Raw genomic sequence first — 14207 nt, forward strand, 5'->3', positions numbered from 1 at the left:
TGATTGCAGCAATTGCATGAAAAGAGCCCAAATCTCGTGTGAATCACCCTAGTGTCACGATGCAATGTGGCTAGGACTCATGAGAGGACTGTGCTGATTATTTTGAGATGACTCCTGAATATTGTGTATATATATATATATATATATATATATATATATATATATATATATATATATATATATATATATATATATATATATATATATATATATATATATATATATATATATATATATATATATAATATTCTGAGCAGGACAGAACTTGTGTTGGGAAAAACCTACCAGTGTTAAGAACTTCCTTTTAAGGATTCGGATTTAGCCACACACATCAATATACAAGTGTCATATATCAAATTTGGGTACTTGTTTCCTAGCACGGCCACACCGATCAGAATCGCGGTCATCGGGGGTAAAATCGGGGCCATCGCGGGCATCGCGGTCGCTAAAAAAATCGGGTGCGATGGCCAGACGCGATGCCCGCGATTTCCCCATAGAGAACAATGTTAAATGCCTCAATTTACCCGCGATGACCACGATTTCCCATAGGAAACAATGTGAAATGGCTCAATTTAGCCAAATTATCATAGGGAACAATGGTAAATGGCCCAAAAACACCCCTGAACATTGAAATGTCCCCCCAAAAGTTATTGACGCCACCCCGCCATCAACGTGAACCTGAAGCGTGGCGAGCGCAGCGAGCCCGCACGGGGCGGCGGTACGCGTCCTCCGACCTTTTCATGCCCTACTATCCACTAGGGCGTGGAGTGAGAATAGAATAGTGTGGCGAGCGTAGCGGATACCTTCACAGTTATACGCGTCCCCTCGCGGGCTTCCCAGGTGTCCATGGCGACGCGGACACCTGGGAAGCCCGCGAAGGGACACGTTTACCTGTGAAGGTATCCGCGTCCCCTCGCGGGGCTCGCTGCGCACGCCACGCTTCGGGCTCGGTGGCTCGCTGCGCTCGCCACACTATTCTATTCTCACTCCACGCCCTAGTGGATAGTAGGGCATGAAAAGGTCGGAGGACGCGTACCGCCGCCCCGTTGATGGTGGGGTGGCGTCAACTACTTTTGGGGGGACATTTCAATGTTCAGGGGTGTTTTTGGCCCATTTACTATTGTTCCTATGCTGATTTGGGTAAATTGATCCATTTAACATTGTTTCCTATGGGAAATCGTGGTCATCGCGGGTAAATTGAGGCATTTAACATTGTTCCCTATGGGGAAATCGGGGGCATCGCGTCTGGACCATTTAAGCATTTTTAGGTGCACACGACGCGACCGACTCGATTTTTCAATGCATTTCAATGGAAAAATCGGGGGCATCGCGTCGGTCGCGTCGCAGGCCACTCAAATTACCCCCGATGGCCAAGATTTGTGGCCGTGCTAGGAAACAAGTACCCAAATTTGTTATGATCAAATAACTTTAATGAATGGCAACCAATCTAATTTGTATACTTTCTTTACCTGTTAGAAGAAGGAGAAACCTCATACTGCACAACTTAACACTGACAGCTGAGACTCGACCTTGGTGGCCTGTAGCTCCACAGCAGCATCCAAATAGATAAAGAGAAATTCCACACTCGGGCGCACATGCCAATCTCCAAAAGTTTATATCCACCTTTATTTTTTACAGTGAAATGGTAACAAACATTAATCTGTACAAATGGATTACAGAGAATGCAAGTCAAAGAGAGCACTTTGACATTCTCAGCAGTGTTACATGTATTGACAAATATTCCTATTCTGTAATGATTGTAAAACAAAACTAATCTCTTCTAACCTTATCCATAGCAAGATTACGGTACTTGTTTCCCAGAACGGCGCCCATTGCGGGCATCGCATGCCATTATGAGGGCTCGCCACACTTTCTGTTCTCAACTCCACGCCGACGTGGTTAGTGGGGGTATGAAAAGGTCAGAGGACGCGTACCGCCGTGTTGACGTTGATTGTGGGGTGGCGTTAACAATTGGGGGGGCCATTTCACACTTCAGGGTGGGTATTTGGGGTCTGTGGGCCATTTAACATTGCACCCTATGTGAAATCGGGTCAATTGGGCCATTTAACATTGTTCCCTATGTAAAATCGCGGTGGTCGCATCGCATGCGATTTTTTTGGCTGCATGCGATGCAACTGACGCAATTTTTTTCCTTGCGATGCCTAAGATCAAAATCGTGGGCGCCGTTCTAGGAAACAAGTACCAAGATTACTGCTAAATTTGTGCAGAATAAAGCTGGGTTCACTCTAGACAACATGAAAATAATACGTTGCCCCTTGAACTCCCAGACATATATGATACAATGCACATACACTAAGTGATTTTACGAAAGATACTGGGCCAGATGCACTAAGCTTCCAAAGTGATAAAATATAGCTTTCATATGCCTACATGAGTGATTGAGTAAGAGGAATACACGGGCAGAGAGGTATCACTCTTCCAAAGGCTTGGTAGTCAGATTTTTAAGAGGGTATAAGGAGGAATTAACCTATTATTGTCTAGAGAAAAAAAAAATGTATTCCAATAATTTAATATTATTAGATTGTATTTTTCACCTTTTTGTATCTAGTTCCTTCCTTTTTTTAAATAAAAATTCTCAAACCCTTTTTTTTTTTTAAATATTTATTACATATTTTGTGACAGGGTCAGCATGAACCTACCTGGCATGGGATACAGAGCAGCAGTCTGTGCTTGGAATGAATCCAGGCTAGGGGCGGATGTATTAATATACATTGCCGCGATGCCAGCGCATATGTACTAACATATGTGGCTGGCATCGTGGTGCGGTGACGGAGGCCCCCACGATACCTGTCATGTGATGTGCGGAGGGTATCCTGGGTGCCTCCATCTTCCCTCATGCCGGGGACATCTAAGCAGGCTGTCCCCGGCACCGCCTCCTGCCCCCTGCAGCCGGAAGGACGTCCGGTTGCTTTACTAGGGGGGAGGAAGGGTTTACCTTCCGGGTCCAGGAGGACCTGGACTAAGGTAAGCTGGAGTGAGGGAGGGGGAGAGGGGGGTCGGCGGAGGCGGCGGCCGTTGATAGAAGCCTATATGCTTCTATAGGGTATCGCCACCCAAAGGTGGCAATACCCTGCCCTGCGGTAACGTGGTGGCGGGGTTTTAGTACATATGAAAATGCGGTAAAAAGGGTGTTTTACCGCTTTTTTTAGCTTAATACATCCCGCCCTAGGAATGGTCAAGTCTAAAGCTGGGTGGATACACACCTAAATATTTTTATCGGTCCAATCTGCTAGGAACAAAAACCTGGAAATGTTTGGGAGCAAATGATAATGATTTGTTCCCAAATGCTGGAAAGCAGACAACATTCAGACAAATTGGTTAAAGATTGATTTTACAAATGTATCCAAAACAATAATTTTTATCCGTTTTCCTGCAAATGGGTGACTATCATGCTATATTTGTGTTCCCAACAGACAGACTGGACAGTTACATTTATCTATGTATACATAGTGTAAATGCTGGGTACGCAGTCACACTATAAGATTCTTGGCACAGTGGATATAACTATATTGGTGGTTTTCATCAGTCCTGAAACAGCTGATGCGCCTGGATGAAAGATCTAGTTCTAAAACGCTTTACAATATCATTAACGATATTGCTCAGGGATGTCGCATGGCCCCCTGCTGAACATGCATTCACTGACTATATAGGCAGATTTGACCACATGTTTAGGTAGTTAACGACCTAAAGGAGCACGCATCATTAACAATAAAGTGAGTACACACTAGCACACTAGACAATATGTGAACAAGTTGCCCAGGTGATAGGCCAGGGGGTGGTTACTGTTAGGGGTTCTAGAATTGGGTGGTCTCTGGAGAAGTAATACCCTGTTTGCAAAGACCAGCTGTGATCTCTCATGTAACCTATGACTTGCTAGTAAACAGCTGTCATTCTTTTAAGAACTGCCCGTCTCTGGAAAGCTGTGGAAAAAATAAACCTGCAGTGTGGACATTTAATCTGTGTATGTGATCCTTCTCACAGTCTAGTTCTAAAAGAGGTGGATGAGAAGGATATCTACATTTGTAGTACACAGTTTGTAATATTGGTTTAAAGTTAATCGGTAGGTCTACCCTCACTAGATTGAAACTAGATAAAACCAGGTAAAATGTCATAATTTCCTTAGGTGGATATTTAAATTGCTGCAGGTTCTCTGACCTGTGTTGGCAGGTTACCATTGCCAGCAATTTGTAGAAGATTTTAATGTAGCACCTTCCAGTATCAGCACAATTCAATTACAGTTGGCAAATCCTAGCCGTCACACTTAAATTCTGCAGTGAGCGATGTAGGTCATTTACACAGAAGAGCAAGGGAATCATACTGGACTCCAAAACAGTTGCAAATAAGATAGCAGGACGGTGTACAAGGCTATCAGTGGCCATAAGCAAAGTATCTGAGGCTGTTAAACAGTGTCAAATTTTGTTTTTGTCTTTTGGGGAATTCTTATAAATGATGGAAAATTATTAGCCACCAAATGTATTTCAGCAAGTAGTCCAGGGCATCTTTTTTTTTATATACAACAGCAGTTCCCTTTTTAAGTGTATATATACACACACAAGTGTGTAGAAAGTTGGAAAAAACCTTGTAACTCCGCAAGTTTAAAAACACTTCCCTCATTCAAACACCCAATTTTCATCTAATTGCATCTATCCTCTAATCTTTTTATAATTTTATATTTTAAATAAATCCGAATACTCGGTTATGAAATAACGTTGATTTGGTGATAGATATGCTCTATCAGCAAATTAGTTACTACCTAACTGTGCCTCCATAAGAATTTCATGAGAAATCTGAAAAAATAATAGTAAGATATCTGAGCCTTTAAATTAGGAATGTCTTTACCAGACTGAAAATGCTTTTGACCAGAATGATTGAATATCAGTTTGTATAAAATGCTTACATCGGTATCTTAAGCTGGATACACTCCACTAGACGACAATTTATATGGTATTGGCAATAATGACCATTCATAATGGCAACATTCTTAATATTAATCAGTTAGTAGGCTAACGTTATCACTAATGACATCCTCTGTCGTCTGTACATGCAGCATCATCTGAGGTTATAGTCAACAAGCTATACTACTGGATGTGGCCACTGACTATGGGCCAGATGCACTCCGCTTCACAAGTGATAAAATGGAGAGTGATAAACAGCCAGCTAATCAGCTCCTGTCTGACATTTCTCAAACACTGCCTGTGACATGGCAGGGAGGAGGAGCTGATTGGCTGGTGGTTTATCACTCTTCATTTAACCAGTGCCCTTTAAAGGAACAGCTTTAACTTATAAGTTATATACACCTTTTTTCCAGTGCAACATCAATATTATGTAAGAACTTTGATCTTTCCATATAACTTCATTGCAGAGGAAATAAATAAATACACAAGCTGTAGTCACATATTAAAAGTATTGTGTATACATATGTATGGGAATGTAAAACAGTAGAAATGGCACACCATGATATACTGGCATATCTCGGGTTTGGTATATTTTGTTGACATGATTAGAATGTTGACAAAATGTCCAGGTGGTCCAGTGGTGACCTACCCGGTTCAGCAGCTCCAGCAGTGTCTTTTTTTGGTTTGGCAGTTATCTGATGGTGACTTTGCGCTGTTCGGGCAGTTTCATTGGTGAGCATAGCGAGCTCCTGATCCTATCCCTAGTGCCTAACCTAACTTCTCCCAGCCTTACCCTAATCCTCCCTTTATTGCCTAATCTGAACTTTTCCTCTAAGGCAGCCTAACACTGTCAGCATTGTGAACATGTCAACATTTCAGCAAATGTGTATAATTGACATTATACTTTTACCACTGTGCAGGTTGTGTAATGCACAGGGGTCACTGGGCCCAGGTGGGCAAATGCTGCACGTCTTGAACCCATTCAAAATATGTATCTTTCCGTCCGTGCTGCAAGTATCACCAGGAACATGGTGTAAGTTCCATGTTTCTGGAGATCTGCACATGTGGCCTACAGAATTCACTGAGATGGTGTCTGAGACATTTTTCTGGAGTAAAGGTCCATACACACTGGGCATTTTTTCCCAATTTGTATGAATAACGATTATGGGGAAAAATGCTGGGCTGAAAAATGCTCAGTGCATACACACTGAGCGTTTTTCGCCCATTACAGCGATTTTTTTTTTTTTTTTTATTTTTTTTTTTTTCCAGAGTGGACGGCCAGCCGGGGCAGCGATTATGTGGGAGCGCGCATCACTGCTCATCAATGTCCCATACACACTGGGCGGCTTTCAAGCTGAAATCCACTCAAACAAGTAAACTGAGCAGCTTTTAGATGCTTGCACAGTAGACTAGATGAGGGGGAACAATGGAGGCTGGACATAAGCCCTCCTCTATCTTGATCTGCCCTTGCACTTTATATGTTATTACACACCAAGAACTAAAAGTTATGTTTTCCCCTTAACATTCACAAGATGTTTGTTGGAAGTGGGAGTAAGTGGAATGAGTTGGCGTTTGTGATGCATGCAGGAAATATTCTTTTCATTTAAGCTGACTGTGTATTTGTACCACTGTTACCTTTCTTAACACACTGATGTTTAGAAACACGCCTTTACAAATAGTGGGCAGTGACCCATAGCACAGAAGCAGGATGAGGCTAGGAACAGATTTTCCACAAGTAGCTGTAGTGTGAGGTTAAAAAGAAAATGAGGTACTTGTTTCCTAGCACGGCCACATTCGCGGGCATCATGTGCCTTAACTTTAAGGCACACGATGCCCGCGATGCCCGCGATTTCCCCATAGGCTTCAATGTTAAAATATTTTAACATTGAAGCCTATGCGCGTCCGACGCGATGCCCCCGATTTCTCCATAGGCTTCAATGTTAAAATATTTTAACATTGAAGCCTATGCGATGGACCCGATTTGTCCATAGGCTTCAATGTTAAAATATTTACACATTGAAAATGAGTGCATTTAACATAGGTAAAAATGGGAAATGGCCCAATATGGGCCATTTCTCATTGGATATGGCCCCGGCATATGTGTGTAAAAAAATAATGGCCCCCCATTGTGACCGCCACCCCCACGATTGACGCGAACCCGAAGCGTGGCGAGCGCAGCGAGCCCGCGAGGGGCGGCGGTGCGCATCCTCCGACCTTTTCATTCCCCTACTATCCACGTCGGCGTGGAGTTGAGAATATAAAGTGTAGCGAGCCACCGAGCCCGAAGCGTGGCGAGGGGACGCGGATACCTGTCAAGCCCACGAGGGGCGTCCCTCGCGGGCTTGACAGGTATCCGTGTCCCCTTGCGGGGTTCGCTGCACTCGCCACGCTTCGGGCTCGGTGGCTCGCTACGCTCACCACACTATATATTCTCGACTCCACGCTGACGTGGATAGTAGGGGAATGAAAAGGTCGGAGGACTCGCTGCGCTCGCCACGCTTCGGGTTCGCGTCAATCGTGGGGGTGGCGGCGGCGGCCACAATGGGGGGCCATTATTTTTTACACACATGCCAGGGCCATAGCCAATGAGAAATGGCCCATATTGGGCCATTTACCTTTTTTTTCTATGTTAAATGTACTCAGTTTCAATGTTAAAATAATTTAACTTTGAAGCCTATGGAGACGCGATGGACCCGATTTCTCCATAGGCTTCAATGTTAAATTATTTTAACATTGAAGCCTATGGAGAAATCGGGTACATCGCGTTGGTCACGTCGTGTGCGTTTTGGTATGCACCCGACGCGACCGACGCAATTTTTTCCGACACGACCACCACGATAGAAATCGTGGTGGCCGTGCTAGGAAACAAGTACCGAAAATGACTGTCAAGAATTCTCTTAGAAGAAGTCATTAGTTATACAGAAGGAGTTGCTCTGACAGGAGTGTCACCTTGTATTCATCAGTATGAATTGATTGCATTGCATCCGTAGCATTCACTTAATCCTATTATTTTGGTGATTATAATAAGGACTGCTTATAAATATAATGTACTTCAGTAAACGTGCCCATACACTTATCCTATTTGGGCCGATTTCACCCGGTTCCGATGGATTAAGCCGGGAAATCTCATGTGTTTGACATCCTGTCAGACCCGATGCACGGTCCCGTGTGCATTGGATCGGAGTGAGGAGGTCGGAAAAAATGGCTGCACATTAAATTTATCAGATTGGACTCATCAGTGGCACATCGCGGATGCTTTTTAGCACCCATGATGTGTTGGGTCCGATCCTAGGTGTGTGCTAGCGGTGAAGCACCGCTGGCAGACACCTATGTGCAGTGGCAGGAGGCGGGTAACGGGGGCAGAGCAGCAGCTGGGAGCCAGTAGCAGCATTTGCCGGGAGGCGGGGTGGGAAGCAGCTGGTGAATTTGAAAAAAATATTTTAAGACTGGCTGGACGCTGATTGGCTGAGAGAATTCTCGCAGCCAATTGGATGGCCGATTTGCTGCCTGTAATAATGGCACATCAAGTGCCAAATCGTTAATAAGCCCTCCCGAGGAGCTCAAGGGGCAAACTGGTCTGACTTGTCCTAAGGACAAGTTGGACTAGTGTATGGGGGCCTTTACTACTACTACTACCAGTGACACAATCACTAGAAAATTAGTGTAAAGTAATGTATCAGTAAATACTTGCTAACAATAAAACTATTTATCGACTAAAATATATATATTCCCAATATGTGGAGGATTCTCGCGGAATATTATCCCTGTATGTAATACAAACATCATTTCCGTTTGTATTAGTAAATATAATTGTATCACTGTGTATAAACATAGCTAGCTATCATTTCATCACCTAAAGCATTATGAAAGTGCTGAAGATCGGGTTATGTAAAATAGAACAATAAAAAAAAAAAAATCATAGAGCCATGTAAGGTAATGATTTAATTATCTTGCTATGACCTCAATAAGCGATCAATGATATACGGTACGTCTTCTGTCAATATTCTGTGCTTTATTTACAACTTTATTATTTGCTAGGTATCTTGCTTCAACAAAAATAAATTGAAGGGAAAAATACCAAATAAGGCAATACGTAGAAAAGTAGTAACTTTGAAGATGTTATTTTTTTTTTTTTTATTGTGAAGCAAACCACAAATAGGACAAAATATCAGAAAACTTCAGCATTCATAACTATTCACACCCCCCCCCCCCCTTGAAGTCAGTACTTTGTAGAGCCGGTTTTTGACTCAAATGTTGACACAGTCGACATGGACACAGTTTGAAGTGAACCGCAGCCCCTCGCAATGCTCGCTTCGCTCATGATGCTTCTGGCACAGTGCCTCGCTGCACTTGGCACACTATTTTATTCTCACACCTCGCCCTAGTGGATGGTAGAGCATGAAATACCGCATGTCGGCTCAAAAAACAGTGTCTCAAAAACCCATGTCGACCTTTTGACTGTCGACCTAGACACTGTCGACCTAATGGTAGTGTCGACCTTTTTGCATGTTGACCTTTTTACATGTCGACCTAATGGTTGTCTATCTTTTTGCTGTAGACAAAGAGTCCGGATACCGTAGAGCAGGCATGTCCAAAGTCAGGCCCGGGGGCCAATTGCGGCCCATGCTCTCATTTCAAGTGGCCCACAGCCTCCAGCTGGAGGTGGGCAGAGCATCAGATGTGGGAAGCACAGCACAGGACACTAAAGGTGGGGCCCCGGCGAGCGCGCCTTTACCTTGCTGGTTGCTGCAGTGAGGAGGTGCCGGCCGCCACAGTCAGATGTGTTTGGCGTCCTACCCCTGCTGCTGCAATCGTATATCACCCTACTCCACAATCACAATGACAGCAGTGTTTTGGGAGGGGGGCAGCAAGGGCCCGTAACATGCAGAGCAGAGGAGGGCAGCAGCAGGAGCCCAAGCATGTCCTGTCCTTGCAGTGCCTGCTTTGCCTCTCCTTCCTCTGGCTCACACAAGGGAGGGGGCAGAGTGGGGGACATACAGTGAAGGAGGGTCAGGCTGGGGGACATACAGTGAATGGAGGCAGTGATGGCCATTCAGAGAAGGGGAGCAGAGCAGGCTGGGGGACGTACAGTGAATGGGGGCAGAGTGGGGTACATAGTGAATGGGAGTCATACAGTGAAGGAGGGTCAGGCTTGGGGACATACAATGGATGGAGGCACTGATGGACATTAAGAGAAGGGGGACAGAGTGAATGGGTGCAGAGTGGGGGAAATACAGTAAATGGGGGACATACAGTGAAGGAGAGGCAGGCTGGGGGACATACAGTGAATGGGGGCAGAGTGGGGTACATAGTGAATGGGAGTCATACAGTGAAGGAGGGTCAGGCTTGGGGACATACAATGGATGGAGGCACTGATGGACATTAAGAGAAGGGGGACAGAGTGAATGGGTGCAGAGTGGGGGAAATACAGTAAATGGGGGACATACAGTGAAGGAGAGGCAGGCTGGGGGACATACAGTGAATGGGGGCGGGCTGGGGGAAATACAGTGAAGGGGCAGGCTGGGGGACATAGAGTGGATGGGGCAGAGTGTGGGACCATTATGATGTGATTAATGATTCAAAGAATGTCAGGCTGAATGGTCGGCCCCCACACATTTACACTTCACCAAATCTTGTCCTCGTCGCAAAAAGTTTGGACACCCCTGCCGTAGAGCCACCTATTGCAATTACAGCTGCAATTGTCCTATAAGCTTGCCACATCTTGCCACTAGGGTTCTGTTGTATCTTGCCTTTTTGATATTATAGCTCTGGCTTATAAACTGACAGTTCATTCATTTGTAGCATTAATGCCTGCAGCAGCATTGGTTACTGCTCTAGCCACCTCTTGAGCCAGCTCCCCCAATTAGACATGATACAATATAAAATGTGAACAGTTTAGTTTAAAGAATGTTTTTAGCTCTCCCACTATACTGCCCCTGTTTAAAGTCGATGACTGGCCCAAGTTTTTGTCACTGTACAGTGCATATGAAAACAAAGTTTGTGATTTCATTATATACATATATGCTATTTCTCTTTAAGGTTCGCCAAAAACTTGTCTCCAGAGCAAATAAATCTGAGCACCTTACGTGGGGAAGGACAGCTGACCGATCTGCAGCTTGATGAGGAGGCACTCCAGAACATGTTGGATTTACCAACATGGCTGGCCATCACGCGGGTGTACTGTAATCGTGCAGCTATTCGGGTAAGGTGTAACACAGATGTGTTCTTAGGTTTCATGTCATTCTTTGTTTATTAAATTAAGTCTGCATATTTGATGATTATATTATGCTGTGTAGTATAGTTAACATAGTGTATAGTCAGCTAGAAATCTCCTTCTGAAAGATTTTGCCCTGTTGTTTCACCATATAGTAGCAGTGGGACAATAAATGGATGCATTGGGTGGTTAAGCACCGTTTCTAAATTACACAATACTCCAGTTATCAACATGGAGCTCTGTTTTTGTTTTATTTCTTAAAGAAAAGGGGCAACATTTGTTTATAAGATGGTACGTTGGGTCTTTCTTACCCCAGAAAATAGGGAATAATCCTGAAAATACATTTGCAGTTTTACAAAAGCAAGTTAGCTGTTGCGTTACCTCAGTACCAGTCCACTGCTTATGTGCACCGAACATTTATTTTCTTGCTATAGGATGCGGCCCGCGAGACGCTTATGTGTGGCCCGCCGCACAGACCTTTATTACTAGGACAAGTGGCCCGCCTAGCATAAGCCGCTTGTCATTTTACCAAAAGATTTTGCGCCGCGCACGGCATTACTGGGAGCGTGGGAGGGCACGCGGTGACGCGGCAGCCGCCTCCACGCCATTGGTTGGTGCGACTGCCGCGTCACTGCGTCCCCTCCCACAGCCCAGCAATGATATGCAGGGCGGGAGCTCTCGGGTTTTGGTGGGCACAAGCAGCTACCGTGCAGATACGCAGCTAGTTCTCTCTCCAGGCTTCCCCCTCTCTCAGGCACCGGAAAATATAACAGTAATTAAAAGTACGGACCAATTATTTTATGTGCATTGTGTGCATATGAAATATATATATATATATATATATAGAAGTCCAAGGGGTGTGGGAGGCACTCGAATAAATACAGTAGCCAATGGGGTAACAAGAAAACTTTGTATTGAAGCGCCGAGCGCTTTCGGGAGTAATTCTGTCTTCAGGACGCATTTTACACAGGAGTGTAAATTGCGTCCTGAAGACGGGATTACTCCCGAAAGCGCTCGGCGCTTCAATACACAGTTTTCTTGTTACCCCATTGGCTACTGTATTTATTCGAGTGCCTCCCACACCCCTTGGACTTCTATTTGTTACCTTAGGGAAGGCACCTTTTTGTTACTTTAGGTGAGTGCCAGCATACTTGTGGACTTGTGTGTGTGTGTATATATATATATATATACACACACACACATACATGTGTAACTGTGTGTGTATATATATGGAGTGACGCTTTATTTTACCATATTGATACAAGCGCTGGTAACGCCAGCACACAAAGGGCACCCAGGCCAAGTTATTCGAGTGGAGCAGGGGCAGGTGAGGAGTGCCGGACCTCCGATTATATATATATATATATATATATATATATATATATATATATATATATATATATATATATATATATATATATATATATATATATATATACACACACACACACACACATGTAACACTATGTGTGTGTGGGAATGTGTGTGTGTGTGTGTATATATGTATATATATATATATATATATATATATATATATATATATATATATATATATATATATATATATATATATATATATATATATATATATATATATATATATATATATATATATGTAGTTGGAGACCGGCACTCACGGTTGCGCCGCAGCGCTAGTAGAAGCTGTGCTTGGCTGGGTGCCCTCACTGGAGAAGTAGATAGGACGGTGGGGAGGTGCGGCACTCTCAGCAAAATAACGACTCAGTACACTTGTATCAGGTGCAACGTTTCAATGCCTTTTATTTAGGCATTTTCGTCAGGCTTGTAAGGAAGACATTACATGCAGGTATATATACACCCCCGTGTGAACGGGATGCGGTCATTTGGTCTACTGCATTATGGTAGAAAGTCATTAGGTCGAATCCATTAGGTCGACATGCTAAAAGGTCGACATGACTCTAGGTCGACATGGGAAAAGGTCGACATGATTCTAGTTCGAAAGGTCATTAGTTCGACATGTCATTAGTTCGACAAGGTCATTAGTTCGACATTGTCTATGTCGACATTCACAAGGTCGACATGGAGTTTTTCACTGTTTTTTGAGCCAACATGTGCCGACAGGCGGTATTTCATGCCCTACCATCCACTAGGGCGTGGTGGGAGAATAAAATAGTGTGCCGAGCGTAGCGAGGCACCGTGCCCGACGCATTGCGAACGCAGCGAGCGATGCGAGGGGATGCAGTGCACTTTAAACTGTGTCCATGTCGACTGTGTTGACATTCAGGTAAAAAAACAGTGAAAAACCCCATGTCGACCTTGTGAATGTCGACATAGACAATGTCGAACTAATGACCTTGTCGAACTAATGACCTGTCGAACTAATGACCTTTCGACCTAGAATCATGTCGACCTTTTCCCATGTCGACCTAGAATCATGTCGACCTTTTAGCATGTCGACCTAATGGATTCGACCTAATGACTTTCTACCATAATGCAATAGACCAAATGATCCCAACCCGTGTGAACGCGATCCAGCGTGTGTTAGGACGCTGGAATGTGACGTCAGTCCCTGGAGACTGCGTGTTACCATCACCATAGTTACAGACAGATACATAAAATACGTACAAAGCAACAATACATTTAAAACCTTCAGCGCTAATAGCAGTAAGTCTATACTAAGTCAACAACAGTTATGTCGATTACTCTTTAGTTCATACTGGGTCTGCTGAAGAGATCCTGTAGGAAACAGAACCGATATACGTTATACAATAATGTCGATATATAAAATTATAACAACGATACACAATACACAATGCTATATGAACCTTTACAACACTAGAGTGTTCAAAGATTTGGAATATATAACAAACCCAAATGTTTAGCGTAATTCGCAAGTAAATCATTCACAAAGAGAAAAAATGAAGCTGATATAAGGAGAAAGAAAAACAAAAGAGAAAGAAAAAGAAACAAAGATGATTAATAATAAACAGAAATTTAGTAGAGAAAGGGCAAAAGAAAAATGAAGTAGCATATACAGTAATAGACAATTATACATATGTATGTAACAACTGAGTATAAAGACTATTTTTTGGACAAGC

General features: G+C 43.6%; 1 protein-coding gene across 3 annotated transcripts in view; it reads left to right on the forward strand.

Annotated features, from left to right (window-relative positions):
• BLTP3A (bridge-like lipid transfer protein family member 3A) overlaps nt 1–14207 on the forward strand; it is a 79461-nt gene that overhangs the window by 15918 nt on the left and 49336 nt on the right. Inside the window, exons 2-3 of one of the 3 annotated variants that reach the window (XM_083173128.1) lie at nt 9475–9624; nt 10956–11118. The exons of 1 other annotated variant lie outside the window; for it this stretch is intronic. In XM_083173128.1, coding sequence (XP_083029254.1) covers nt 11056–11118 — 63 coding nt within the window. In that variant the 5' untranslated portion in view covers nt 9475–9624; nt 10956–11055. The remainder of the gene's footprint in view (nt 1–9474; nt 9625–10955; nt 11119–14207) is intronic. One more of the 3 variants, XM_083173127.1, reaches the window with a different exon arrangement.

Source organism: Crinia signifera, chromosome 2 (assembly GCF_055691185.1).
Source record: "Crinia signifera chromosome 2, ASM5569118v1, whole genome shotgun sequence".
Lineage (NCBI taxonomy): Eukaryota > Metazoa > Chordata > Amphibia > Anura > Myobatrachidae > Crinia > Crinia signifera.